Source organism: Anoplopoma fimbria, chromosome 13, assembly GCF_027596085.1.
Source record: "Anoplopoma fimbria isolate UVic2021 breed Golden Eagle Sablefish chromosome 13, Afim_UVic_2022, whole genome shotgun sequence".
In the NCBI taxonomy this organism is placed as follows: domain Eukaryota; kingdom Metazoa; phylum Chordata; class Actinopteri; order Perciformes; family Anoplopomatidae; genus Anoplopoma; species Anoplopoma fimbria.
The window spans coordinates 24,539,883-24,567,610 of NC_072461.1; the positions used below are offsets into that span (position 1 = coordinate 24,539,883).

The window sequence follows — 27,728 nt, forward strand, 5'->3', positions numbered from 1 at the left end:
CATTCCCGCGGCTTTGACGATGAAAACATCATATCTTATCCTTTATTGAATATAAAAAAACTTGAGGAGGATCATTTCAATTTCACGTATTTTTAAGCAACATTTTTGCATTTTCTTTTTAAAGTGATGCTGTTGGTTGAAACTTCACTAACTGAAGATGAAGAGAGGCCGACTATCTGACTCCTCAATAGCACTTCCTGAATGATTTTTACCAACAATATCCTAAATGCTTGTTTGTTGTGTAATGTTTGCAGGCCTCAAACAGTTAAGTCATAGTTAATCGGCGTGTTTACATGCACACGAGAAACAAGGTTATGGCAACAAGGTTACATGAGCTGTACATTTGTGCATACTTTGAGCACAATGCGTCTAAATATTACAAATATTCAATCGTTCACATGGTGGAAACGAGACTTCTGGAGGCTTCGGATGGAATTATTTTTGGAAGAACATTACATTTAATTGGAATTTCCTTTCATTTCTGCTGTCACAGCGATACTTTTCACTGTATCTTTGTCATGCACATGCATACACAGAAACCATGGTGATGCAATATTGCTGCAGGTTTTCTGTTGTTGCCTTCTCTTATTACTCTGAAACCAAATTACTGCAGAAAGCCGACACTATCCCAATCACTTAAAAGCATTTGAACACACTGAGGGTTTAACTAAGAGGATGAAATCCTGCTCAGGGCTCCAAAAAAAGTCAGCTGCAATCAGAAGTTTCACTCTCACTATTGTTTTATACCCATTTCCAGGATCAACATACGGTCACACCTATTACAAATCATGTCCAGCAACAGTCTCATTAGGAATTTAGACGTAGTTTAGCTTTAAATCAGACAATTAATAAAAATATACAGTACCAGAGAAGGTGTGTCCAAACTTTTGACGGGTACTGTACATATATTCAAACTTACATGCCAGGGGGAGAGAAGGAAAGACAGAAACAAAATAATACAAAATGAAAATAGAAAACATAAATAAATAATATACAAAAAAAGACACTAAGGCACAAATCCTGATTGTATAATTACAAACATATATCGAGGGCAATGCATGACATCTTTGTTTTTATAGCTTTATTGTTGCGACAGTAGTTAATGGTTTTTAAATATAATTCAAACTCTTTGTAAAAAACACAAAAAATAGTCCTTTGGCTTGTACATTTACATGTATGTACAGTACCAGTCAAAGGTTTGGACAAACCTTCTCATTCAATGGTTTTTCTTTATTTAAAAAAAATAAAAATCTACATTGTAGATTAATATTGAAGACATCCAAACTATGAAGGAACACATATGGAATTATGTGGTAAACAAACAAATGCTCAACAAACCAGAATATGTTTTATATTTTACATTCTTCAAAGTAGTTGAATGAGAAGGTGTGTATATTTTAATCAGGAACATTGTAAATCATTGAGAATATAAACTAAAGTCTCCTTAACATAAAACCAGATCAAACAAACAACCCTTTAAAACTGCAACAATCCTGCAGCAGGAGATACATTGTGTCCTTTCCAGGGGGAAGGGAATCACATGGTGCGATGACGTCACCACCGGGGAGGAGGAGGACGGGGCCGTGATTGGTCATAAACAAGGAGCGGACCAATCAGAGAGCTCGGTGGGAGGTTCCTCCAGCTGCCAGTCAAAGGCCTCTATAAAACTTTGTGTACCTCGGTGGAAGGAGGTTATTTTCTACTTGGACTGCTAAAGACTAAACAGTAAGTTTATCATTTATTCTTATTCTACTGGCTTTGTGTTTTTTTATTATATATTGCAAAAATACCTGCTGCATTTAGATAAAAAAAGCAAAATCATGATTATATAATCGTTTGCAGGGATTTTTTCATTTTTATATATTTATATATATATATTTATATTTTCATCATCCATTTAACTCATCCTAATGTGTTTTATTTAAAAGAAAAACTATTGTTTTTTATTATTATTTGCAGGCATTTGCCATCTAGTTTAATTCTGCTGCCTTTGTCTCCCTCCTCTGTATCCAACACCAGCTCCTTTATAGTTATTTATAAATAATCATCCATCCATCTATTGGTCCATTTCGGTGCATCAGACTGATATATGACTGATACCAGAGTTTCAGTTTTCTTTTCGTTTTCCTTGGTTGTGTTTTCGGTGTGCAGGAGATCTCGTGACTGCAGACAAAACACAAACACATCCGGGGTTTTTGTGTGTGTATGTGTGTGTGTGTGTGTGTGTGTGTGTGTGTGTGGTTGGGATCTGGGAGGGATCTGGGATCAGCTCCTGCAACCTAACTTGCTAGAGAAAAAAAAAAAAAAAAAAACAAGCAGATATTCTTCCCAAAACACCAAATATCTTCTCCTAACGAGCATCATATGGTTTCATAATGATTATGTGGCTTTAGTAGTGTGTTGGGGAATATGTGCACTGTCTGGAATGTGTATTGCAGTTTCTGGATGAATCATGGGGGGAAAAGAACAAAGTGTACTAAAGACTACAGAATGCATCACCATGAGTAAACATGTGAGGAGGGAGTTCAGATGGGAAGCATGACTTAACCATTCCCGAACATATTATGTCTTTTGTTATGGAGTCTTGTTTGTCTGGAAGTCAGGGCCTCGGGCCTTCATTCCAATGAGAGACTTGCTTCTTGGGAAATGGAGTCCTGACTTGCTGTTTTGTCGTCTCCCCCCCCCTCCAGTAGGAAACAACAATGCTGCCTCTAGCCGTGTTGGCCGTGTGCCTCAGTGCCGCCCTCTCAGCCCCGAGCCTGGACCCTCAGCTGGACGACCACTGGGAGCTGTGGAAGGGCTGGCACAGTAGGAAATATCATGAGGTATATTGTGTTGTTGTTTTTTGGTCCAAAGAAAGCAGCTCCAGTCTACTAATTAGCACAAGTCTGAATGTTTTTGTTGTTTTTGTTGTTGTTGTTTTGCAGAAGGAGGAGGGCTGGAGGAGAATGGTTTGGGAGAAGAACTTGAAGAAGATCGAGCTGCACAACCTGGAGCACTCAATGGGCACACACTCCTACCGCCTGGGCATGAACCACTTTGGAGACATGGTGAGACGGCTGTTTTTAACGCACAGACTCGTATCTCGCTTTGACAGTCATATCAGGCTTCTTTATAAAGATAAGGAAGCAAAGGAAACTTGATTTGATAACTGGAAAAGTAGTAAAAAGAGTGGACTCTGGTTCCGGGGGGAAAAAAATCATGAAAAAAGCCCTCAAATTAAGGATAGAAAAAGCAGTAAAATACTTTTTTTATTCCATCATAAACATTGTATATATCAAACAATTATACACAAATTCAGGTAAACAGGGAAAAAAAACAGATGGAGTCTGATGTGGGACATCGTCATACGAAGACATAAAACAGTGTTACACTTAAAGTTGGATAATTATACAGAATGAAAACTAATAATTGAGATAACAGTTGTAATAATTGTACATAAAGCTCAGATAAACTAAAAACCCGAGAATACCTTTTGTAGAATCGTAATCCACAGCTGTTGTTTGTCTTAAATTCTTCGTGTGAGTCAAATTCACATTCTCTTTGTCCTTTACTGACTTCCCTTTGTCTTTCCACAGACTCACGAGGAGTTCAAGCAGATCATGAACGGCTACACGAGCAAAACGGAGAGGAAGTTCAAGGGGTCCCTGTTCATGGAGCCCAACTTCCTGGAGGCCCCTCGCTCTGTGGACTGGAGGGAGAAGGGCTACGTCACCCCCGTGAAGGACCAGGTAACAGACGTGTTCCTCCTCTTCTTCTTCTTCTTTTTTTTTTTTTTTTTTTTTTTTTTGTGGGGCATTTATGTCTCGTGTAACCTTGAGACTCTCAGACAAGAACACCTGGTGACATAACAAGGTGCGGTGGTTTTTAAATCTTGCCAGGAGCCACGCGGTAAAATGTAGACAGGATTTAACAGTCACAGTGTGGGGGAATGTTAGAATTAAGACATTTTTTTTAATGTATTTTTAAAATACTTTTTTGAACAAAAACGACTCCAGTTAAGTCTTGTCACTTGTTGCAAGTGGTAAACTCTTTGGGGACTCCCTAAAAAGTTGTCATTTCATGGGGATGGACGTGATTGCCTTGGCTTGTTTTCTGCATGAACTGTTTTTATCCAAATAATGTAGGTTACTACTTTTTAATTAGCACTAGTCAGTCCACTCAGGCTAACATTAGAACATGTGGTATGAAAATATTGGATGAACTGTAATGGCACGCTAACCGTTATTGAGCTAACTATGTTGACATGTTTCCTTTTGTAAACAACCCTGGCGTACCCAGTGACGCTTTAAAGAATGAAGACATTGACCTAGACATTGACCTAGACTCTAGAGTCAAAGTAAAATCACAGACTGATCAGATTGTAACGTTAATCTTTGCTCTTTTGGGGTTAAAGTTTTTATAGATCTATCTTTTGGGCTTCATCTTGAACCTCCAGTTCGAGATTTTCCGAATTTATCCGACGTCAGTTAAAAGTAATCTGAAGGGAAGTCTAGTATCTTTTTTTAAATCGATGAAATACAAATAAATATATCTTCTCTGTTAAAGCTACCATTGGGCGTGTGGTCTCCTGTAGGCTTGATCTAGGGGTTAAAGCAAAGACTTGGCTAATAAACAACTTTTTTTAGGTTGCTGTTTTGTTAGCTTTGTGTGACTCGGGAACAAAAGTACCGTCCTCAGGTGACAAACCAAGTCTTTAGGGAGTCCCAAACCCTTTGTGTCGTGCACAAAAAAACCCTAATCTTTCATCAGGAACATCCATTGTACTGTTTCATAAATGTATATCAAGGACAAATGAGGGGGCTTATGTTACTAGCATATGAAATGGCTTTTTCCGAAACCATGTAAACCACACAAACAACCCAAAACTTCACAAAAATCGACTTTAATGAAAGTAGAACACAAAGAGGTCATGTTGTTGTGTTGTAAACGCTGTTCGTCACCTCCAGCTCTTATTCTAATAACTTTATCATTACAAGAGATACAAACGTATGACTCAATAACAGCTGTTGGAGACATTCTGTAAACACGATTGCTTAATGTGCAACTTTGAACAGTTGCTTCGTGACAGATTCTCCTTTTATGAAACACCGAGGCCACTCTGTCCACTGAAGTAAATGTTTTGCCTGAACACAAAGATAAGATGGCCACTTGCAGGTTGTTTTTCTTTTCGTTATCTAGCTTCACACACTCCTCCCCCCCTGAATGTACAGTCTGTTCAGTGGCATGCATTAACACCCTGTAAGCTGAAACCAGTCAGACCAGGTCACTGCAAACTGGAACACAGTCATGTACATTAGGGCAAAGTGCTGGAGTGCAACTTCCGATATCATTATTATTTATAGACACAAAGTGCTTTACAAAATCGGGGAGATTAAAGTGCAATAATAAGACTCAGAGTGCAACAATTGGGCACAAAGAAACCCAACTCTTGCTATGTGATCTATAAAGAGGAGAGTGTAAGAATAAAAAGACGACGGTACGAGAGAGAGCGAAACATGACAAAGCAATATGATGCAAATGGTAAAAAATGAAACTGTCCAGAAGGGTGATGTTATAAAATGTTTTTGAGGCAGGTTTAAAAAGAAAAAAAAAGAAAAATGGAAACAATCACAACTGTTTAATAATCCAGAGTTAAAACTAACAAACTCCAAAACCAGCAAATCTAAACTTCAATTTTTCTGTCTTTGTCTAAATTTCAAATCAGTCATTTTGTCTCGCCAACGATGCAAAAACGATATTGTTTTTTTAACATGAAAGAAAGCTTTGAATACTAGCAGATATTAACAGGGAATGTTCTTTTCTTTAAAATGACTTATCAGACTGGTTGTGCTGAATGGATTAACAGCTGTGTGCTTTAACGATACTTTGTTTGGTGGTTTGAAGTCTCACAGAAGAGACAAAACAACAAAATGGCCGCCGTCAGAACGTGACACAAGAACTTGAAAAAGTATAAATAACAAACTGGGGTTTAAAAAACAACAATGCTAATTATAAACATGACATTCGAGTCTGTAGATGCATCATAATCTTTAAAAGTCACGTCTACGAGGAAGCTGAAGAGATATTTTTGATTTAATGACCCTGAACTTAATTAAAAACAGATTGTATTTCTTTGTGGTTCAGTCTTAACACCTCCCTCTCTCCTCCTCTCTCTCTCTCAGGGTCAGTGTGGTTCCTGCTGGGCCTTCAGCACCACCGGGGCTATGGAGGGTCAGCAGTTCAGGAAGACGGGCAAACTGGTGTCGCTGAGCGAGCAGAACCTGGTGGACTGCTCCCGGCCCGAAGGCAACGAGGGCTGCAACGGCGGTCTGATGGACCAGGCCTTCCAGTACATCAAGGACAACCAGGGTCTGGACTCTGAGGACTCCTATCCTTACCTGGGAACAGTAAGTCTATCATGGGAGGAAGGGAAGGGGAAAAGTCTGATAGAAAATCTAGTTTAAATTGTCCTGAATATAGTTCAATATGATATTTTATTCATAAATTAAAGTTTACAAAGTTCCCGATTTCCCAATATTCCCCTAGATTTGTAAGAAGGTGTGTAAAAGACCTAAATTTAACTTTAAAAAGTCTTTCATTTAGATTTCCAGAGTAAAAACGTCAAGTAATTATTTTCGTTCTCTATTAATCCGTTGATCATGTTCCCGATTTGATAGTTTGTTTTGTTGGACGTCAAATCATTGATTCCAAAGTGACGTCTTTAAATGTCTTTTGGCGAAACAGAAATATTCAGTTTGCTGTTATCAAACGTTTTGCTTTTAAAAAAATAACTTTAAATAGTTGAATTAATAGTAAAGTAACCGTCTATTGGACTCCAATTGTTGCAGCTTCTTTTTTCAAATGGTAAAAAGCAGTTAACCTTTTATTACTTAATGCTCCTTAACCACAATATATTGAGCGCCATAACGTCCCACTCACCTTCTTCTTCTTCTTTTTTCTCTCGTCTTCCTCTCAGGACGACCAGCCATGTCACTACGACCCCTCGTACAACTCCGCCAACGACACCGGCTTCGTGGACGTCCCCAGCGGTAAGGAGCACGCTCTGATGAAGGCCGTCGCCTCCGTGGGACCCGTCTCTGTCGCCATCGACGCCGGTCACGAGTCGTTCCAGTTCTACCAGTCAGGTCAGTTAAAAACACTTTTATCTCTTCGCTGGTAACCGCCACCTGTTTTTTTAATATTTTGCGTTTTTATGTGTAACTAACTGGGTTCTTTTGGTGGTCGTGTATTTCAGGAATCTACTTTGAGAAGGAGTGCAGCAGCGAGGAGCTGGACCACGGGGTTCTGGTGGTCGGTTACGGCTTCCAGGGAGAAGACGTGGACGGCAAAAAATACTGGATCGTGAAGAACAGGTCGGTGAAAAATATTACAGTCAGCGGTGTATATCTATTTTTCCAAGTTTAAGTAGTACCTGAACAGAAAATAGTACTTAGGAGTAGGTGTATCAACTTGCAAAGATACAGTATACTGTGCATCTTTCTCTTTTTGAAGTCTTAATAAAGGATCATCAAGTCCTAAAGAGGGGTCAAATATAATATTTGGGGATTTTAATTAGGCAATGTGTTTAAAATTTTCCAATCGGCAATTGCTGATATTCACACAGGTGTGATTTTTAACTCGTAAAACGTATTTCATTCAAACTCAAAATAAAACTCTGGTTTAATTGAACCCTTAATTCACAGAGTTTGATCTCTGCAGCTGCTTTTCTCCCGCTGAGCACTTTGTTTTATCTGCTCTCATTTGTTCTTCGAAGGCAGAGCATTAAATTAGCAAAATAAAATTACAAATTCCATCATTTGGCCATAGCCTATTACATATTCATCCAATCGACCAACCTTAACTTTCCTTAGATCCACTAAATAAGTCATACATTAACGATAAAACTAAATTAGATTTTTACACCCTACTTAGTTATATCACCTTTTTTTTTTTTAATGTGCAACTTTCAAGCTCTTAGATTTTAATGCGATTTCTTTGTAGATAAATTATTGCAGGAGAAGTAATGGCTAACTAATTAGGCTTCTAATTTAATTTCTCTTCTGAACTTCAGATTGTAATCATTTGTTTTCTTTGTCTTCTTGCAGCTGGAGTGAAAAGTGGGGAGACAAAGGCTTCATCTACATGGCTAAAGACAGAAAGAACCACTGTGGAATAGCGACAGCGGCCAGTTATCCTCTGGTCTAATGTTTTTGCACTGCTCCACTTCTAGTTTTTTTTCATTGCAATAGTTTGGCTGAAAGCAACAGACGCGGCTTCAGACAGAGCAACAAAGGTCGACAGGAGATTCTGCGATGTTTTATGAGGAGAAACATTGTCTTTAGGGAAAAGATGCCGTTTTTATTTTTATTTGCTGGTTTTATGCCTCTTTTTGTTTTTGTCTGAACACATTTTAGTCTGGTGTTTTTATTCTTTGTAAATAAGCGTATGCTACTTGGTGAGTGATACTTTAACACTTGCTTCGGTCATTGTAAATGATTTCTGTTTTCTACTTTTACTGTGATCAAATAAAGTGCTGAAACACTAGTTTGGGGTTTTTGGTACTTTTTTTTTTTTTTTTTAAAGCTTCTTGAGGTTTTATCTGTTTTTCCAAAAATGTCAACTTAAAGTTCTGTTGTTTTTTTAATAATAAACTTATATTTAAATTAAGTTTAAAGAAAATTGTAGTAAATGTATATATTTAATAGGAAAAACAAATATAAAACTGAAATATTGCTTTATACACTCAAAAAAATATATATATATATATATATATATATATAATCTATCAATCAAAGCATTTGTAAAATGTTTTGCTAGCTGTCTTAGGTGTTTAACATGCATTAAGAAATCAGTCTCCTCTATTGGACTTGTCCCTCAGACAGGATATTAAGTGATTTAAGTGCGTTTGTTTTGTAACATTCCTGTTTCTCAATCCTTTCATTGACAAACATAGGGATCAATATCACCACACATTGTTTTCAGCAGATATAAATCAACAGAATTTAACACCAGAATATTATCTGGACCTGTTTTATCTTTAAAAAAATATGAAATATAATGTTTAATTTTGTATTCAGAGCCCTAAATGAGGCTTCAGCTGTTGTTAATCCCACATGCTGGTTTAACATGTAGAGCAAAGACTTGAGTCACATGATTTTGTGTGAAAGCAGCTGTGCTCCCGTCACGTCTGGTACACAGATCTGATAGGATTATTGATTCTTTAACAATGAGGTTGATTCATAAGGAAACAGAGTCGGCCCTTTACTGCAGAGGAGAAGTGTCTTACATGAGTAAAGTCATGAGGTGTTTAATAGGGCTGCAACTAATGATGGCTTTTACTTTTGATTAATTTAGGATAATAAAAACTATATGATTTCAAGCTCAACTTTATTTGAATTATAAATATTTATTTTCAATTAAGAATGATGGAAAAACAGCACATTTTAGGGCATTATTGCTGAATATATGAAATAAACGATAAGTGGATATTGTTCATGATAAATCCTGTGTTGTTTAATAAATCAATAGACTAATCCTTTTCAGAGAATTTCCCCCAAACTTCTGCCTAATCAGTGGTAAATAAAGATCATAAAAAATAAAAAAAAATCCACTAGGTCACAACACTTTTTTGAAAGGGGTTGAGAAAATAAACTAGAAAAGTTATTTCTGTCAAAAAATGCCTATCAATGCTGACAGCTGAAATTTTGAAGCGTTGCTGAAATTACTGAAGTATTAAAGCACAGAGTAATGTTTGTTAATAATTAAAAAGCTAGAGAGAGATCCAACAAAGAGAGCTGAACAGGTAGAAAGGATGACGGCCTAATCAGCTGATCAGAATCACCTGCGTGTTCCTGAAAGTGCTGAGTCATGGTTTCGTACAACACAAATAAGGAACTTCCTGAAAAAGTCACCAACTAAAAACTGTAAGTTGTATTGCTGAAACATCGTCACTTTAAACAAAATATTACATGCAAACATAGTATCCCATAATATTTTTTATTTTATCATTTTCAAACTGCTTTGTATTGTGTACATTTTGCTGACAAAGTATATTTTAAAAGTAAGATCCAGCATTGTAAGTTACATTTACAGGCAGAAAAAAACATTTAAAACACTCAATATAATACTTATTCTAGGTTTAGAAGGCATTATGATGATATAACTATTATCATTTCATGTCTAACCCTTTTCCCTATTAATTTAAGATGAATGTCCTGATTAAGAATTAATAACAGCTGGGTGCATTTATCCTCTCGACCAATCAGAGTTTGACGTCTCGTTTTTTCTTTAGGGCTTAAAAGAGGTTAGAAACTGAACACTGGAGACTTTCTGATGCTTTCTTTACTTATTTCAGACCTCATGTTTAGGTTGTTTTGAGATTTCTTTGCTGTCTAAACTTCTCTGATTGAGGGAAGATTTTAAGCATCCTCAAAGCTTACTGGTGTGAATATTAAAGCCTGAAAACTTAAATTTTATTGGTTTATTTTCACTGAAACCACATTTATACACATTTACTTATTATCAAAGAGGCATTTATTAAAGATTTTCTTCTGTATATTGTGGTTTGAAACTGGTTCCCATGCTTCTTCTGAAACCTGGAGAATCAATACCGCCAAACAGGGATCTGAATTGCTACTTTACAGCTAATTACATTTTCCAAATGGACATTTAATAAAGTGAACACACTTAACATGATGTTTTTTTTTTCACCAAATTAGAAAAATAATACTCCTCAAATTACCTTTTAAACATAATTATTATAATCTCTGGAGATATAAAAACATATTGCAATCACATTTTACATGAAGCCCCTTAAGAACAGCTCTTCTTTTGTACCAAAAGTTTGATTAATTTACGTATTTACATACAATTTGTACTTTACTTGAACATTTCCTTTTCCCGCTACTTTATACTTCTAATTCCAGAACAATAAAGAGGCAAATATTGTACTTTTTACTCCACTGCATTTATATAACTTTACTTTGCAGATGAATAAAACTAAATATAATCACATAATTAATTATGTGTTAATGTTTTATGTTTTATTGGAGGATAAGACAGGATAAAGTTGAAATTAAGAAACTACCCAGCAGTATATAAAGTATTTAAAATTTGCTCCAGTTTACAAACATGAATGCCTCAATAAATATAATACAATAAATATATTACTCTGTGACATTCTGCATAATGAGTAATTTTACTTTTGGTACTTTTAAGTATTTTTTGATGCTAACACCTGTTTACCCGAAGCATCATTTTGACTGCATGACTTTTACACTGGAGTATTACTACTTTTACTTAAATAAAAGTTTTTAATACTTTTTCCAATACTGTTAAAGCTCAATGAAACTTTTTTCTTTCGTTACTTTAGGTCAGTTGACTGACCCGAATTACAGTATTACAAGTGTCTTAACAGTAAAGCCAGTCAGGGCATGTGTGTGTGTGTGTGCGTGTGTGTGTGTGTGTGTGTGTGTGTGTGTGTGTGTGTGTGTGTGTGTGTGTGTGTGTGTGTGTGTGTGTGTGTGTTTGTTTCTGTAACATATTTACTCTGAGTTCAGTACAGGCTGATATGCAGAACAAACAGTGAGAGCAGCTGGAGGATTTGTGTTGTGCAACCTTAAAATAAAGGACACGAGGAAGGAGAGAGTGATTAAAGGGTCAGTTAACCCAATAACAAGAACATATTGTCTAACTTATGCAGATAGTTTGGGTTCTATAATCCAAATATTTTAAATATCTGGCACTGCTCCAAAACAATGGAGGTGATTGGGAATTATTTTATTCGTGTTAAAAGGTGTGGAAAATTATATTTACAGACACAATATTCTGGTTTAATGCAGCTACCATTACAGACACTGAGGTCATGTTCGTGGCAATTTCTCTTTGAATTCTTTGGTTTTAAAAATCGTAAAAACAACACATTTGTAAACTGTAACACTTTGATGTAAATCTACAGTTAAATTTCAGCATGTTGCACAAACTTAGAAACAATTAGCATTTCTTTTTTAAAAATCCTTATCATGTTGTAACTTCAGAAACATTTGGCAGAACAGAACAATAAGCATTTGTTTTGAAAAATGTTTAATTTAATGACTTAAAAGGGTGAGATACAAGGACAAGCTGAAATGTAAGGAAAGCTAATAAAATTGCTATCATAAAAAAAATTCATGATATTATAAAGTAACAATTTGTCAATTTGCGACCATAAAAAAATATTGTTTTATTTGATATTATTATATTCAAATATTTTTTTATGATCAGTCAAGAGGTTCAAATACTTAAACATGTTATAGTAAATTGCGAAACAATTATCTAAACATAATTCTGGCCTCTTATTGAAATATTTGCAGAATCCTGAAGTAAATCACGGGTACTTTTTGACAAAGCTCAGGTACTCGTTGACGTCATCAGGGGAGCCGACCACGAAGGGAACCCGCTGGTGGATGCTCTCGGGCTGAACGTCCAGGACCCTCTGGGTGCCGGTGGTGGCGATGCCTCCCGCCTGCTCGACGAGGAAGGCTATGGGGTTGCACTCGTACAGCAACCGCAGCTTTGGGGAGACAAATTTTAAAACAATACAGAAAGAAACACAAATTAAACAGGATTGTTGTGTCGTAGTCAAAAGCTTTGTAAGCAAAATTTATTTTTCATACAATATTTTTGTGGAGGAATAGCAGGTATCCTCTTTTAAGGCTTTGTAACAGCACAAAAAGTTAATATTTTCCATTTTTGTCTAAGTCATTAAATGTTATTAGACATTTATTGCCTCTATCAGGTGAATATAGCTCTCTAGGGGGCAGTTGTGGAAGAGGTACTCAGATATTTTACTTAACTAAAGCAATACTACGGTGTACAAGTTAAAGTCTTAATTAAATGAAAACTTCATCCCCAGGTCTGTCCACCAGCTGCATCATTTCGAAAAAATACCAAAAAAAAACAAAGAGGCGTTAACATTTTACTTTATTTCATAACGTAATATTAGTCCCAAACGGTCAACTTTATCTCATAATTGGCCATGAAACATTAGGGTTGATTTAAAACAGTAGATGGCGGTTTGAGCCATTTTCAACCATGAAATAACGATTTTATAAATTTGTAAATAATGTCAATGTCCATTTTAACGCCAGCATTTATGTGTTTCATCACAGTACACTCATATCACGTATCATATATCACTATAATTTAGTTATTACACATGTTATAGTGTGTAATTACTCTTTAACTCCAAGGGGCTTAAGCAGAGGTGGAAGAAGTACTCAGATATTTTTGTGCATCTAAAATAGTGATTTAAAAAATCTTGACACACAGAAACAGATTTTTTAAGCCCTTTGAACTGCCACTGTTTTTAAAATGTGCTATATAAATAAATAGCCTTGCCTTTCTGTCTAGTAATGTAACACGTACAGTTAAAGGTCATGTATTTTAGGATCATTCATGAGGCAATCTGTTTGCCACAACACCAAGCCGACTTCATGTAATGACGTGCTGTTATGGAAGTCAAAATCACATTTTTTTGAAGACAGTATGTTCCGGATAAATGGATCACAGCTGCCTGAAAGAAAATGTGTGAGAGGTAGTTGTATATCTTTTATGATTAGCCTCGACTGTCACTGAGCTTAATTTATCACAGGACCAGAAAAACACGTCCAGCCTCAGGTTACACTACTGCAACATCACCCTACAGTTTGTTGTCAGTTAAATCTGGGTGGTAACAGGGGCCGGTTGTGCTGTGGGGGTTTATAATCAGACTGGCTATATGGTCACGACGTTCGTAGGTAATTGAGTCGTCAGCGTATCTCTTCACTTTTTGGCTGCAACACAAAATAAAGCTAAAGACAAGTCTTGACAGGTGACTCTACTAATTTTCTAGGAGTTGGCAAAGGAAAATTTATTTTGGTACAAAAGTTTGGGGGTTCGTTTAGCGCAATTTGTTTTATGTATAGCCAACATTTTTGTGGTTCGAATCTACCTATGTTTTCTTTTTATTTACAAGGTTATTTTTAGTCTTTGAAGACAACTCTATTTGTTCTGTACAAAACACATTTTCTACTTCAAAATATTTCCTTGTATTTCACCATTATTTAACTGTGTGAGGTATTCATATTAAACATATAAACATTCATATTATTGTAGGCCTACCCGGTTAGCATTGCAGTGGTTCGTAAACCAAAAAGCCAATGAGATTTTCTATTGGATTTTGGATAATTGCGGAAAATAATCTCTGTGGCAAACAAACTTTTACAAAACTTACACCTTTTAGTTCAGCAAGATAATCATCATATACAAATAAGCCCCAATTTTAGGATTTTTTGAAGCTTCACTGCAATCACCAGAATGTAAAATGCTAACGTTCGGCTATTAACAAACTATACCAAGATCAAGTGTCTTCACCTCACCACTAAACCGCAAAAGCTTCAAAATTCACAAGAGGGGTATTTACTATATTTATGTATTTTCTAGTGTAGAAGACCTTTAATTCAGGCATCTCACCGAAAAACCTATATGAAACACTGTTGATTTTAAGATAAGGGAGCAAAATACTGACTAATTTCTGGGTTGACAACTCATTCCTGCAGCACTCTATGTATGTTAGTGGTGGTCAAAAGACAAAAGACAGTATAAACCCCATCTGTGACCTGCCCAGACAAATATTTTATCGTATTTTAATAGTCTGAATAGATGTTTTTGAGTAGTATATGATCCTGTGGTCAGTTAATTCAATCCAAAAGTTGAAAGTTGAAAGTTGTGGCGGTGGTAACATGGCTTTGCAGAGGTTGGCGGTTACCTTTCCCTTGGGGCTCTTCTCGTTGGCGGGGTACATGAAGATCCCACCGTAGGCGAGGGTGCGGTGAATATCTGAGACCATAGAGCCCACATAACGAGCTCCGTAGGGAGCGCTGCCATCCTGCATGGAGTAATGATACATTTAAATATTAGTGCATTTAGTGAAGAATGTTTTTCAAACAGTAGTGAATATCTCACATTTGTTTTATGATTTTTTGATGGTCCATGACTCCATTTAAGTGTCCCATAGTTCAAGTGGTGGAAGAAGTACTCAGATATTGTACTATAGCTTCTATTTTCTAAAATCTAGATGTTTTATTTGATTTGAGTGTATACATTTGGCTAATTCATCCAGATTCCTGGGGTTGATGTGGTTGGTAAATTGGCTAGCTGGTCGTTTGAAATAACTTTGTCAGCTAACGTTACCAAGCAACCAACGCCAAACCAACATAGCTTCCTACTAGACAAGTGAAACCAGCTAACTGTAACCTCAGCTAAACTAGGGTTAGCTAGCTAGCTGTAACTTGGTTGCATTGTTTCCTCATATCTTTGCCCCAAAAAATGTCTGTATGAAGAATTTTACACCTAAATGCAAACCTTAACCAGCTAGAGGGGATAATATTGTTTCGGTCAAAGTCATTTTGTGTTTGATAATTGATTATTTTAAGGGCTAAAACACTCATTATCCAAAGTGACTTTTTAAATAATCCAGAAATACAAATGGCTTCAGGCTAACAGGGTCAGCAGACAGTCACTTCTAAACTATGGATGTTACATAAAACTCTCTTGTGTTTGAACCACTTAGATAACTTGCTCTTTATTTGCCTTTGGGCTTTTGATTAAAAAAAAAAGTCAACTTCAAAGAAAAAACTGTTGAAATGATTCAATGTTTAAATAAAAAAAAAGAAACTTAATAATTACCTATTTGATAAAAAACAATCTTTAATCTAAAAAGATGTTGTAAAATAACCACTGGAAATACAGTATTTTGATTCCTTTTGCATTCTTTTATTTAGTTTTCAAATATTGTTAAGCTCGTTTTTTTCTTTCTATAAGAAATTCAAAGCTTTTCTTCCTCTATTGATGAAAACAAACTTTATTATTTGCACTCTGAGAAATACAATTTTTGAGGATGAATCATTTACAAAGGACAGGGATTTCGGATTTTTGGGACATTTCCCATAAATGTTATGTTATTTTGTTTGTTTGTGAAAGAAAACTAGTTTTCAAACCTGGACTTTGTTGTTTTAAAGTGTTACATATTAACATATATTTTTGTTGTCCTGTATAGTTATAATGCAGTAATATATAAACAGGTCAGTCAAGCAGCTCATTTGAAAGTTGCAGCTACAGCAGATCTGCTACGTTCAGAGATCATGAGTCACTCTGACCTGCCGGACAAGAAAAAGGTAAACAGCAAACAACAGACGGGTCAAAGTCCGTCTGCAGCAGCTGCAACATACATTAATCCTGCTGTGTTACACAAACCGACAAAAACAAGTTCTACCCGTGGATTTTTCATGATTCAAAGAACTTCATTAACTAATTTCATTCAACACTTTAATGCTCTATTCACTAAACTCCACTCTTGAAATGCGCCCTTTAAACAAAACAACAACTATTGTCCTGAAGCAGAATCTGAGTGGAGTTGCCCTGAACTGAGCTTCGTGTTCAGACTGGCACAACATGATGCACAGTCATGTGCTTGCTGAGTCACATCCCAGTCATCATGAGGGAGTGGTGTGTAAATCTGTGTGTGCGTGTGTGTGTGTGTGTGTGTGTGTGTGTGTGTGTGTGTGTGTGTGTGTGTGTGTGTGTGTGTGTGTGTGTGTGTGTGTGTGAGAGAGTGCATAGTATTTCCCAAAAACATCCTCTCCCACATGACACACTCTCACAAAACACATTGAGCTGGCAGCACATTAGACGGCACGAAACTTCCTAAAATAAAGGAGAAGAGAATGCAAAAAAAAGCGAGTAGATGGAGTAATAAGAGAGTGTGGGAAAATGATGCATGATGATGATCTTTAAATAAAAAAATATATACCTCACATGTCCTAAAAGTGTATTAGCGCTGACAATAGAAGTCAATAATTTTGCAACCTCATATTTCTCTAAGTTTCAGTATTAGAAAACCATCTAGTGTTAAAATGGGACTTTTTTGATCCAAAAATAATCAGATTTTACATTTATGTTGTGTCTCTGGAAGATGGTTAAGGAAGCAATTAAAATATTTGTGTAATAGTAAGAAAGAATAGTTATTATAATAACTATTTTCCTTATTTTCTAGACTTCCATTTTGAAAGTTAAGTATCTGCAACACGAGATTGTTAGTTTTGTTTAGAACTTAGAATTTAAAAAAAAGAAAAGATACCATCTTTAAACTCTTCTCAAACTCTCCTGTGAGTCTTTTCAGCAACATTTGCCTTTGTAGTTCAGCCCTGTGACACAAGTTTTTGTTATTTCGACACTCACGACGTACGAGTGAGTAACAGTGTGGTTTACTGCTGAATTGTGCTGCGTCATGATGCTTAAGTAAAGTGTTACATGACGATGAGTGTTCAACAAGTGGAAGATATTAGTAGACATGTTTTCTATTTCCATGCATAGATTACAACATTACAATCTATCATAGGACACTTAACATTCAGCAGGTCTTTAAGAAAAGATGACTGCATGACAGTATTTGTTTTGTAATACACTTTGAGTTGCAGTTTGTGTATGAAAGTTTCTATATAATAATGCTACTTTATGTACAAACATTAATTAAACATCATAAAAGGCAATGCAATTTGGTTTCGTAGCGCTCCTTTAAACCACATTTCAAAGTGCTTTATATAAGACACAAAAGAGAGAAGAAAAGAGGATATGAAAAGACAAAATAGGATTTAAAAGAGTGAAATAAAATAGAATTTCACTTAAAGTGCAGTGTAAGATATGAATAAATAGTCCCAAATGATGAAGACAGAAACAGAAAAGGTCTTAACCCCCTTTTAAATCTTAAAGAACTGAAAGTTTGGAGCCGACCTCAAGTTTTATTTCCAGGTATGTGGTGCACGAAAAACGAAAATGTGAGCAAACGCAGCTGTGATCAAGAAAATACAAACAATCCATCCATTTCAGTGGAAGTGTTTGAAGCATTCTGAGTAAACTGGACAGAGGAGAAGTGGATTATCACTGCAAGAGTGGATTCAAACATTTCTTTGGATGTTTTGGTACTTTTATTTACTTTATTTTCCATTACGTCATTAGAATCACTGACTTTTCACTGACTTTTTACAGCTGCTGTACTTTAAAGTAACCTTTCAGAGCTTACAGGCCGTGTTTGAGACTCTAAATACAAACTTTAATACGATTTTTTCCTTTAAAACAGGTCGGTTAAGGCAGTATAAATTATAAAAAATGTAATGGAAGTTAAAAATGACAGATTTTTTGAGTCCGATTTTGTGCAACTGTTGTCATTCATGCTGACATTTCCTTCCCAGAAGTGCAGTCCATCAGTGATAACCAGACAGACTTTGCATGTCAGGTTTGTGACTGCAGAAGTGCTGAGTCTGGAGATCAGAAGTTTCCAGATGAGAGGCTGCAGTTTCCTGAGGAACACGACGTTTCCTGCAGTAAACCGTGTCGCCATCCTGAAGTCACGCTCGACCGATAAGTCACATGTTTGAGCGTGAGGTTGGTTACTGTTTGGCCACTCTGACTGTGGTACATCCTGTACTTTTACCTTTTAAACGCAAGATTTTGACCTTAAATAGCATCTTTGAATTGGCAACACATGTATTCTATTTGTGTTTTCAACCATTAAAGCTATATGTCACATTTAAACTGTGTCTGAAGTTGCTCTTTGTTAGTTATCATGACTTTCTGCCGCTTAAATTTTGAATAAAAATGTAAAAACAACATTTAAAATGCTAACAATCAGTTCAGATCATTCATGAGTGGCAGCCAACCATCTGCCAACCAGATGTGATATTTATTGGCCACAGAACACAGAAAACACGCAACTTGGAGGAGATGCTTGAACAATTTCACCTGTTTTAACATATATTCTTTTCACGTTTGTTCCAAACCTTGTTAATAATAACTTCTTTAGGAGGTCAAAATAATTTTCATGTCACATAAACATGAGCAGCCTCTCCTCTGGATGGAATAGAATAAATATAAATACAATGAAGTAAACTAAAAGTAAGAAAAGGAAAAAACAGAGTGTTGTCATCTCCTGTATTAATGGAGATTAACTTGAGTATTGTTTAAAAGGCAAATTATTTCACTATTTACAATAAAATAAGATAATTCTTTATTTTAGCTATAAAAATAAGCTGACAACGACAATTTCTCAAAAGAAAAGTGTAATAAGCAGCTTTTCCTCTTATGGTTTAATAAAAGCAGCTTTTCCTCTTATGGTTTAATATAAATTTACATTATTTCTGCTCTTGAGAAACATTTAAAGAAATCAAATCCTTTGATACCCTTTTTAATGAACTGCTTTTTTGTGTGCTGCCAACCAAAAGTCCTCACATGAAGTCATTAAATCAGAGAAAATGCTTCGTCAGGCTCCACATGACGGGTGTAGTGTTTGAAATCCTGCCTAATGTGTAGCTGTGTGTTTCTGTTGTACATGTTTGGTTAAAGGTATCAGATTAAAGGTGTTTATATGTTTGTGTTTTTTGTGTGACATGCTCTCACCTCTGGGTACTTCTTGTGCTTGAGGTACTCGTTGATGGACGGGTGGAAGTACTTTGCGTATCCCTCGTTGAGGCTGTAGATCTTCCCCTTCGGCTTGATCTTCACGTTCTTCTCAGTCAGGATGAACTCGCCGATGGCCTGAAGAACAAGAGCGTAACGTAGATATTGTATATTATTAATCCAAGGCCTCTTAAATCATTTCATGGTTACAGACTGTCTCTCCACCTCACTGATCTCATATTGTGCTGAAAAAAAGAGACAAAACGCAGAATAAACAAAGGAAAATATTATTTGAATGATAGCAGTATCATTATTTTTCACATTTCCATATAGATGCTGTAGGAATGAGTCAGAAAACCTGGAAATAATCAGCATTTTTGAACTTCCTGTTTCCTTGTCTCTAAGTCAATGTGTTTTTGGTTAGATGCCTGGAATTAGGTCAGTGGTTAACACAAGCTTGAGAGATTTTAACGTTTTGTTCCAAGGTATAAACTACTGTAGTAAATACACTTCTCATGAAATTTGAAGCTTATACGTGTCTTGAAAAAGGCGTTTGCAAACAAGTGGCTAAATAAGACTGAGATCATTTTTTGTCTAGAGAGCCAGTGTAATGCTAACTTCCTGGTTTGCCTCAAAAACATGTCATCCCTGCAACACTGTCGAAAGCGTCGCTATATCGCAATCTATAATTTAATTGGCCAAGATGATTGATTCATTGAAACAAGTCATTTTATTTTATTGGGCAGATAATTTAGTTGTTTTAGATAGTTTCATTTTTTTTAAGGTAAAGTTGAGTGAAAGTCAAACTCTACTCCTACGTCAGCAGGGAAAGAAAACATTTCATAACAACCTAAATATACTTTATACTATTATAATATATGATATATATATTAACAGTTTCTTTAGGCGTTAAGATCTCTTGTTTTGGTGATTTTCTTACTTGAAAACAACACAACACTCTGGTTTTCTAGGTTTCTGGCTGCAACAACAACAAGATTACTTACAAACATGCTTTAAAGCTTTTCATCCCATAATAACTAAAGCTGCTTTTCCAAAGTCATCGGCTGTTGCCTCTGAGCCAAATAGCAAAAAGAAAAAAGTAAATCTTCATCTGGAATAAGATGCAGAATATGATACGGATAAGTAATGGTTTAATGTGAGAGTGAAAGGTGACAAACGCAATATCGAAGATTTACATTAAAATAAATGTATTTTAAGTCACAATCTAATGCTGAAGGAGTTAACACAATGATGATTGAGCCTCTGGCCAACTGATGAATGTATTGCAAAATTCATATAATTGCAGTATTAAAAACTGGGTGAGAACTGTTTTTTTTCCTGCATAATGCAACTAGTTTTGATTGTGAAATGTTCCTGCAAAAATGAACCATAAAATACTCAAAATAAACCTTTATAACAGTTTCTATGTTTTCAAATAAACCAGGTGTCAAATCTTGACGGATTGCACCTTTAAAATAGTGATGAAAAGACGATTAAAAATGTTTTATTGAAAGGAAACAACCTCCAAGACATACAAAAAACAAAACAAAACATAATCATTTTCTCTTTATATTCATGCTGGACTCCTTTAAGGATTTATACGAGACAAGTGCCCAATAAAGGAGGATTTATGTGTGTTTACAGTCCCTGATGGCTCTGTGGAGACGTGCAGCGTGGAGGAATGATCTACAGGATAAATGTGTGTTTTCTCAAATAAAAGCAGCTATAGAGCAATAAAAGCATATAAACAGTGACAGCAAGAGACACTAATGTTGAGAAGGAGACGTCCCATAGTAGTGAAGTACTCACAGGGTCCAACATGAAGAAGTTGAGGCCGGCCCCGGTGCTGAGGGCCACCAGCGTGGCGCTGCCGTACAGAGTGTAGCCCGCACACACGATGTTGTGTCCCGGCTGCAGGGCGTCTTTCTCTGTGGGCTCACCCTCCGAGACCTGAACCAGAAACATGAACACATGAACAGGGTCTGTGTATGCAAACATATTTACAGCAAGAAAAGGTTCAAACAACAATAGTGAGGGAGATAAATGGGGCCAAGTTTTATAAATATGCTTATTTTCAAACAATAACAACAATCTGATTTCCCTCATATTACTAATTTACATTAAACGTGTTTACATTCAGAGAAACGGTTAAGAAAACCAAAAATGTAATGTAATATATGTATATCCAATGTGTACAATACATATATACACACACTTGGAACAAAACAAACAAACAAACAGATTCAATCAAACTTAAAACCACAGTAAAGCCTGAACAGAGACGACAGTACGTCTACATTTTTATATTTATTGCAGGGTTTCTCTGCTTGCTGGGCCAAAACAACAGACTTTAAATCCTGAAAATACTTAAAAAGATGAAACTCAGATTAGCTGGAGAGCAGTGCCCCCTTGTGTCTGCAGAGTGTTACTGCACTTCTGTAAATACCCTTAAATATAACATGTTAACTATATATATAACTATTCTAACACTCAAATTTCATAAAATGTGATGATTGACGTCATGTCATTTATACATATTGATATTATTTTTGTCAGTCAAAACTTAAAAATATATAATTATTAATATATTTATTATTATTTGAAGGCATTTCTCCTTCTTTTATACGTGGAATCATCTAAAAGTGTAGTCATCTAAAATTGCACAAAATGTAATCAGTCCTTCTTAGTGAAATAAATACATTCAGATGACAGAATATTCACAACAATAAACATAATTTCTATTCTTTCCCAGAACAATAAGTGTTATTTTTATATATCTCTTTTAAACAAACAATTTTTTTTTATTACAACAGTAAATATAAACATGTAGTGATGGTTTGTTAGTGGAGGTCAGACTCACCCGTTTGTAGATGGCAAATATGGTGCCGATAGAAGCCAAACAGTCGATGTTACTGGATCCGTCCAGAGGGTCAAAACACACAACGTACTTCCCCTGTGAAGAAAAAACTCAATATTAGTATTAACAATTAAAAAAACAACTGTCTAATCTAACATTTGTTCCAGTTCATACTTTCGTATCGTCCCAAACTTTTAGTAATAACCAATAGATTTTCTGAAATGTTATGTTTAAATATGCATAGAGTCACTCTCTTATTAAATATGTGCTCATTTGAACCAAAATCTGAATATTGACTTTAGCCAGGTTCAGAATTCTTGTTTCATTTTTGTTGACATGTTAGAGTCAAATGTTTTGTACAGAAGGAGTTTTGGATATCTCTTTCTTTCACACAAAAAATACTATCAACATGCCAATTTTGGCATGTTTATAGTAATAAAATAAAATTAGGCTATGAATGATTTATGAACAAACCCCTCTGTAAAAACCTTCAGAATAAAGATAGGAATGAAATTTAGCAGAATGTAGCAGAAATCTACGGACACAAATAGTACCTAAGTACCTACATTTGTATTTTGGATGTTTTCCTGCCACTAGTCTCAAAGAAGACATGTTATAAAAGATAATTGGCCCATAATCTAAAAAAAAAAAAGACCAGTGCATGAAAAACAATGTTTTTGCCTGAAGTAACTCACGGTAAAATGCTTCATAATCATCACTATGAAGCTAGAGATGATGATAGTGACAAGAGATGAGTTGTGGCTGTAGATGTGATATTAGTTTACTAGTCTCCTTTGTTTGTCAGTTCTAAATAATTTATGGATCGTCTAATTCAGCAGCAGCCAGAAGTTTCATTCAATATGCAATAATCATTCATCAGATATAAGAAGAAAGGACATGGCAACACTTGAAGTTTTAAGTCTATTTGAACTGATTGAACTTATTTGATTTTTTAATGTTTTCAAAAATGATTAGATGGTATCATATACTTTGCTGCTACTAATCACACCACCATGTCAATTCATTTATATAACACCTGTGTATATTTATACTGGTTGCCTTGTCATTTTGTCTGTAATTGTTATGTTTGTATTTCCATTCCTGTCTTTTAATGCACGTGTACTTTTTTCTGTCCTCATGCTGCTGCCTGGAGATCAATAAAAATGTATCTTGTTGTGAATTATAAGGTGTTTTCCTTGAAAAATGTCATATACGTAATGCAGCTTAAAAGGTTTCAAATAAATCCGTAGTTTATCCATCCTGATGCGTTGTTGCCGTCCGTCCCATCAGACCACCAGTGTCACCACTCACCCTCTTGTCTTTGGGCGTGATGATGAGCTTCTCGTTCTCCTCAGACACCATGCAGCAGGTGCTGTAGGAGGCCTGCAGCATGTTGATGACCATCTCGTTGGACAGAACGTCCAGCTTCTTCACGTCGTCCCCCGTCACGTTCACCGAGCCCGCCAAGCCCTGCCTGTGTGGACAAACCAATCAATCAATCAATCAATCAATCAATCAATCAAAATCAATCAATCAATCAATCAATCAATCAATCAATCAATCAATCAATCAATCAATCAATCAATCAATTAGCCAAGCTTAAGTCTTACACAGTAGTGGAGAGTAATTGTACTTTTTTATCCCCACTACAGATAACGTTTTTTTTATCCTCTTCCTGTCCAGTGAAAATAATCCAGATGTGTTGATGTTTATGATAAACTGAAGTATAAAGTCTTCCTTTATATGTTGAGAAAATGCTCCTATTTATTAAGCTTAATAAACTATTGAAAAAGCCTCTTGAATCAGCTGGAAAATGACTCGTCACAAGGCTGAAAAAAAGGCTGTTTTTCTGTTTAAATGTATGTGGTTCTCACAGGAAAGCGACCCTACAAACATATTAGGATTTTATAAATGAACAGGATATAAAGGAGTTATAACATCTACAGTAATAAAATGCAGCATTAATATTAATCAAAATACATCATATATAATCATAAAACACTGACAGGGAACATTTTACTGCACAATACTTTTACTTTAAGTACATTTTTCTGGAACATACTTTCACTTCAGTCAGGTTTTGAATGCAGGACTTATACTTGTAATGGAGTACTTTAGTAAATAATCTGAATACTTTTTCCACTACCACTGAGAGACAATTTACTGGGGAAAGAAAAAGAGATTCAGCTCCTCGACAAAGACAAAGAAATCACATGAAAAAGATGCATTTAGTCGGCTTGTCATCATCAATTATCTTCACTCGGTTTCAAACAATGTCGATTTGTCTTTTGGTTACATAACCTCAATGTGTGTCAAATTCACTGCATAATGGTTCTTTCTTTATGAGTTGGAGCAGATTCACTAACCCTCCTTCGTATGGAACAAGTAACCGATTCAGCATTTACAGGCCGTACATAAACATTTTATAGTTTGTAACTCACTATGAGGTAGTTGTGAGCAGATAAAGGTTGTGTATTGGCAAAAAATCTGGGTTACAATTTAATATTCTATATTGTTTTATTCTATATATAAAAGCTTTTTGAGGAAAAAACATAGGAGCCTAATGCATGAGTTGAGTGAATGCATGAGTTACATTTTTTATGTAATGAAAACAATGGGATCTTCATTTGCATTTATTACCGTACCTGTAACATCCAACATCAAAAAACAACATAAAATGAAATGAACGACCCTCGAATCTAGTTTGGACTTTGTAGAGGGCGTCTTTTAAAGCCTCACAAACATGCAATTCATTTGAGAGGATAATAATAAAAAAATAAAAAATAACAAAACAATTTATTTTAGTTTCAAAAGCTGGATACAGATGTAGTGAACAAATCACTACGGTGTTTTTTAAGAGTTGATACAATATCACAAAACATAATATATCGATACTAATGGGTAACGATATTATCTTATGTGTTTTATTATTGGTAGCTCCTCCTGTGGGCGTCATAAGTAGATGATGCACAAGCTTAAAATATCCTTTCATATGAGTACAACTACATAACAGTGTGTGATAAACCATTTATTCATTGTCTGCATACTTCTTAATAATGCTACACAGGGAGACTTAAAGTAAAGTGATCCCGTTTGAACCATTATTACTGCATGAATATCAGCTAAGAGTTGGAAAAAATCATTTTATAGCACATTTTGTTTTGAAACTTGCTATGTAAATTATGTTTATTGTTAGTCAGTGTGATGCTACTTAATGGTCTTTAAGGATCGAACAAATTCCCAAAAAATCAAAGAGTTACATCCATTCATGTAAAGGTTACTGCATGTTCAGCTTTTGGTTGTGCATGTCTAAGATAAAGGTCGGAGGTCACGCTCCAAGACTTGACTGGAGACTAAAAAACTCAAAACCACAGTCGGAATTTGAACCCTCAGCCTCTCCATGAATTCACACAATTCTCCAGATTCTCTCCAACGTCACTGCCCTCCACAAACAACTGGTTATCAATCTGTTTTTTACTTTTTTTTTCATCACTTCCAGATTAGAGTGTTGAAATGCACCTAAAAGCTCACTCAAAAATCTTCTGCAAGGCGCTGAATTCCTACCAGCTGTTCTGCAGCTGATCCTGACCTCTGACCTCTGAACGAAGGGATGCAAGCAACACAAGTAGTTTTCATTCGAGATCAAATCTGCACATTAGTCTTTATTTGATCAAATAGGTACATATCCCAGTCAGTACTGCACTGGTGCATGTCAATGGTTCCCAGTAAGCCTTTTTACTCACAGGTGGGCCAGGCCTGCCTTTCTCACAGCAGAAGAAATGGCTTTGATGGCGGTCAGAATGGCATTGATGAGCTGGGTGAGCTCGCCGGTCGCCCCCTTGGCCTGGCGTCCGGTCTCTATGACGAACCGGGTCAGGGTCCATACGTCCGTGTCAAACCCTGACTGGTCCGACATGCTGGTCTCTGGTCTCCTTCAGTCCTTCAGTGTGAGTGAGGCGGCAGAGCAAACAGGCGGCGAGTGAGCGACCTCGATACCAGCCGCGTCCTTTTCATGCTCAGGGCCATGACGGCAGGCCAAGGGGGGCTATTTTTGTGTGTGTGTGTGTGTGTGTGTGTGTGTGTGTGTGTGTGTGTGTGTGTGTGTGTGTATTTGGAGAAGGGTGAGGGGGTGTCAGGTGTCAGCTGTAGAGACTGGCAAAGTTTAATCCTGCACAAGACAAGCCCCTTCATTCATTTAGACAAAAAAACTAAACAAAAAAACTTGCAACAACAGTAACTGAAGACTTGTGAAACACACGAGGTGTTTGGTAAATTCTCCGTATTCTAACCACATTTGTTTGCACATAAACCTTAGAGCTGTCTGCTTCTGTAACAATAGAGGAACTACTTTCCATACATCCAAATGAAGCTTGCTTTTTCAGAGTAAAACGTCTTTATTTAGGTTTAAACATCCGTCAGCGAATGTTTATAACAGAGCTAAACGTTGATGCTTGACACAGAGTGCTTTTATTTTATTTTAAAGGTTAGTTTAAAGGTTTTGATTCAGTATTTTATGTCCTGAAGAAGAAGAGAGTAGCAGCAGACGAGGTTTAAACACAACAGCAGCTCTAGAGGCCTTTAAATGTCACGAGGACTCTTGAGCTTCCAGTGACCTTTAGCTTAAAGGTCGACTCGTCTGGATTAAATATCTCCTAACTTTTGTTGACAGTGTATCCTCCAAACTTTTTAATGTCTTAAACCTGCAATGAGTTTATTTTAAGTCATTCATTTTATCCATATTATCAACTGTTACACTGATGTTTGTCTTCTTTCCTTCATTAATAATCCATTTAAACAGATTAAAACATTATGATTCAGACACTGAATGCATCATTTACATTTGAATGAAGAATTAAATGATTCAAACCTCCATTTTGTCGTTGTTCCCACAGTGTTGCATGATAGGAGAGAATACTGTTGGAAGTTGGATATTTAATTTGTTTTCCAGTTTAGAAAAGTGTAAATTACCCTCGATCATTATTGAACCACAACGATGCTACTGGGCTCTAAATATTCTGACTGGGAAGCCATTTTTCTTTGGGCCCTCTGCGTCAGATTGAATAAGTTTAACTGTGATTTGTTCAGTTTATATTATGACCAGCTGATATTCTAATAGTGCTGCAAACCCAACACTGAACTATTATAGAGTTCTGCAGGAATGAGTCCTAAAACCTAAAATGAGTTGTGCACTTCCAGTTCCCTCTTCTTAAAGTCAGTGGGTTTTCTGCCTGAAAGTCTGTGGTTTACACAAGCTGAAGACATTTGAACGTTTTCTTCTACAATATGAAATATGTTAAAACCCCTCTGGTGCATTTTAATGAAGCTAGCGGTTGCTAACAAGTGGCTAAATGCACTCGACCTCCTTTAGCTTTGTGGTGGTGACGTGAAGTCATGTGACCGTGGTTTGTAGCCCAACGTT

General features: G+C 36.0%; 2 protein-coding genes across 3 annotated transcripts; one reads left to right on the plus strand and one right to left on the minus strand.

Moving 5' to 3' along the window:
• The first annotated feature begins 1,620 nt into the window (after nt 1-1,620).
• On the plus strand, nt 1,621-8,526 carry ctsla (cathepsin La). Of its 2 annotated transcripts, none has more exons than XM_054610153.1 (8): nt 1,621-1,725; nt 2,691-2,825; nt 2,928-3,050; nt 3,579-3,731; nt 6,165-6,389; nt 6,959-7,127; nt 7,238-7,355; nt 8,088-8,526. In XM_054610153.1, exons 2-8 carry the CDS (start codon nt 2,703-2,705, stop codon nt 8,185-8,187), a joined length of 1,011 nt encoding a protein of 336 aa, XP_054466128.1. In that variant the 5' UTR covers nt 1,621-1,725; nt 2,691-2,702; the 3' UTR covers nt 8,188-8,526. The 2 variants fall into 2 exon arrangements, with proteins under 2 accessions (XP_054466128.1, XP_054466129.1); XM_054610154.1 differs by having other exon boundaries at nt 1,655-1,725; nt 2,694-2,825.
• A 3,786-nt stretch (nt 8,527-12,312) lies between these two features.
• Nucleotides 12,313-26,251, minus strand: fbp2 (fructose-1,6-bisphosphatase 2). The gene is made up of 7 exons (XM_054610898.1): nt 26,053-26,251; nt 23,621-23,783; nt 22,313-22,405; nt 21,262-21,402; nt 19,453-19,590; nt 14,768-14,887; nt 12,313-12,532 (listed from the first exon to the last, which is right to left on the minus strand). Exons 1-7 carry the CDS (start codon nt 26,223-26,225, stop codon nt 12,347-12,349), a joined length of 1,014 nt encoding a protein of 337 aa, XP_054466873.1. The 5' UTR covers nt 26,226-26,251; the 3' UTR covers nt 12,313-12,346.
• Nucleotides 26,252-27,728: the final 1,477 nt, after the last annotated feature.

Bases quoted from the DNA above. Each gene is read 5' to 3' on its own strand.
- ctsla (XM_054610153.1), top strand. From the start codon at position 2,703: ATGCTGCCTCTAGCCGTGTTGGCCGTGTGCCTCAGTGCCGCCCTCTCA. The intron at 2,826-2,927 runs GTATATTGTGTT...GTTGTTTTGCAG, and splicing joins ACAGTAGGAAATATCATGAG to AAGGAGGAGGGCTGGAGGAG. The intron at 3,732-6,164 runs GTAACAGACGTG...TCTCTCTCTCAG, and splicing joins TCACCCCCGTGAAGGACCAG to GGTCAGTGTGGTTCCTGCTG.
- fbp2 (XM_054610898.1), bottom strand. From the start codon at position 26,225: ATGTCGGACCAGTCAGGGTTTGACACGGACGTATGGACCCTGACCCGG. The intron at 21,403-22,312 runs GTGAGTCTGACC...TTTCTGGTTCAG, and splicing joins TATTTGCCATCTACAAACGG to GTCTCGGAGGGTGAGCCCAC. The intron at 19,591-21,261 runs GTGAGTACTTCA...CTTGTTCTTCAG, and splicing joins ACTTCTTCATGTTGGACCCT to GCCATCGGCGAGTTCATCCT.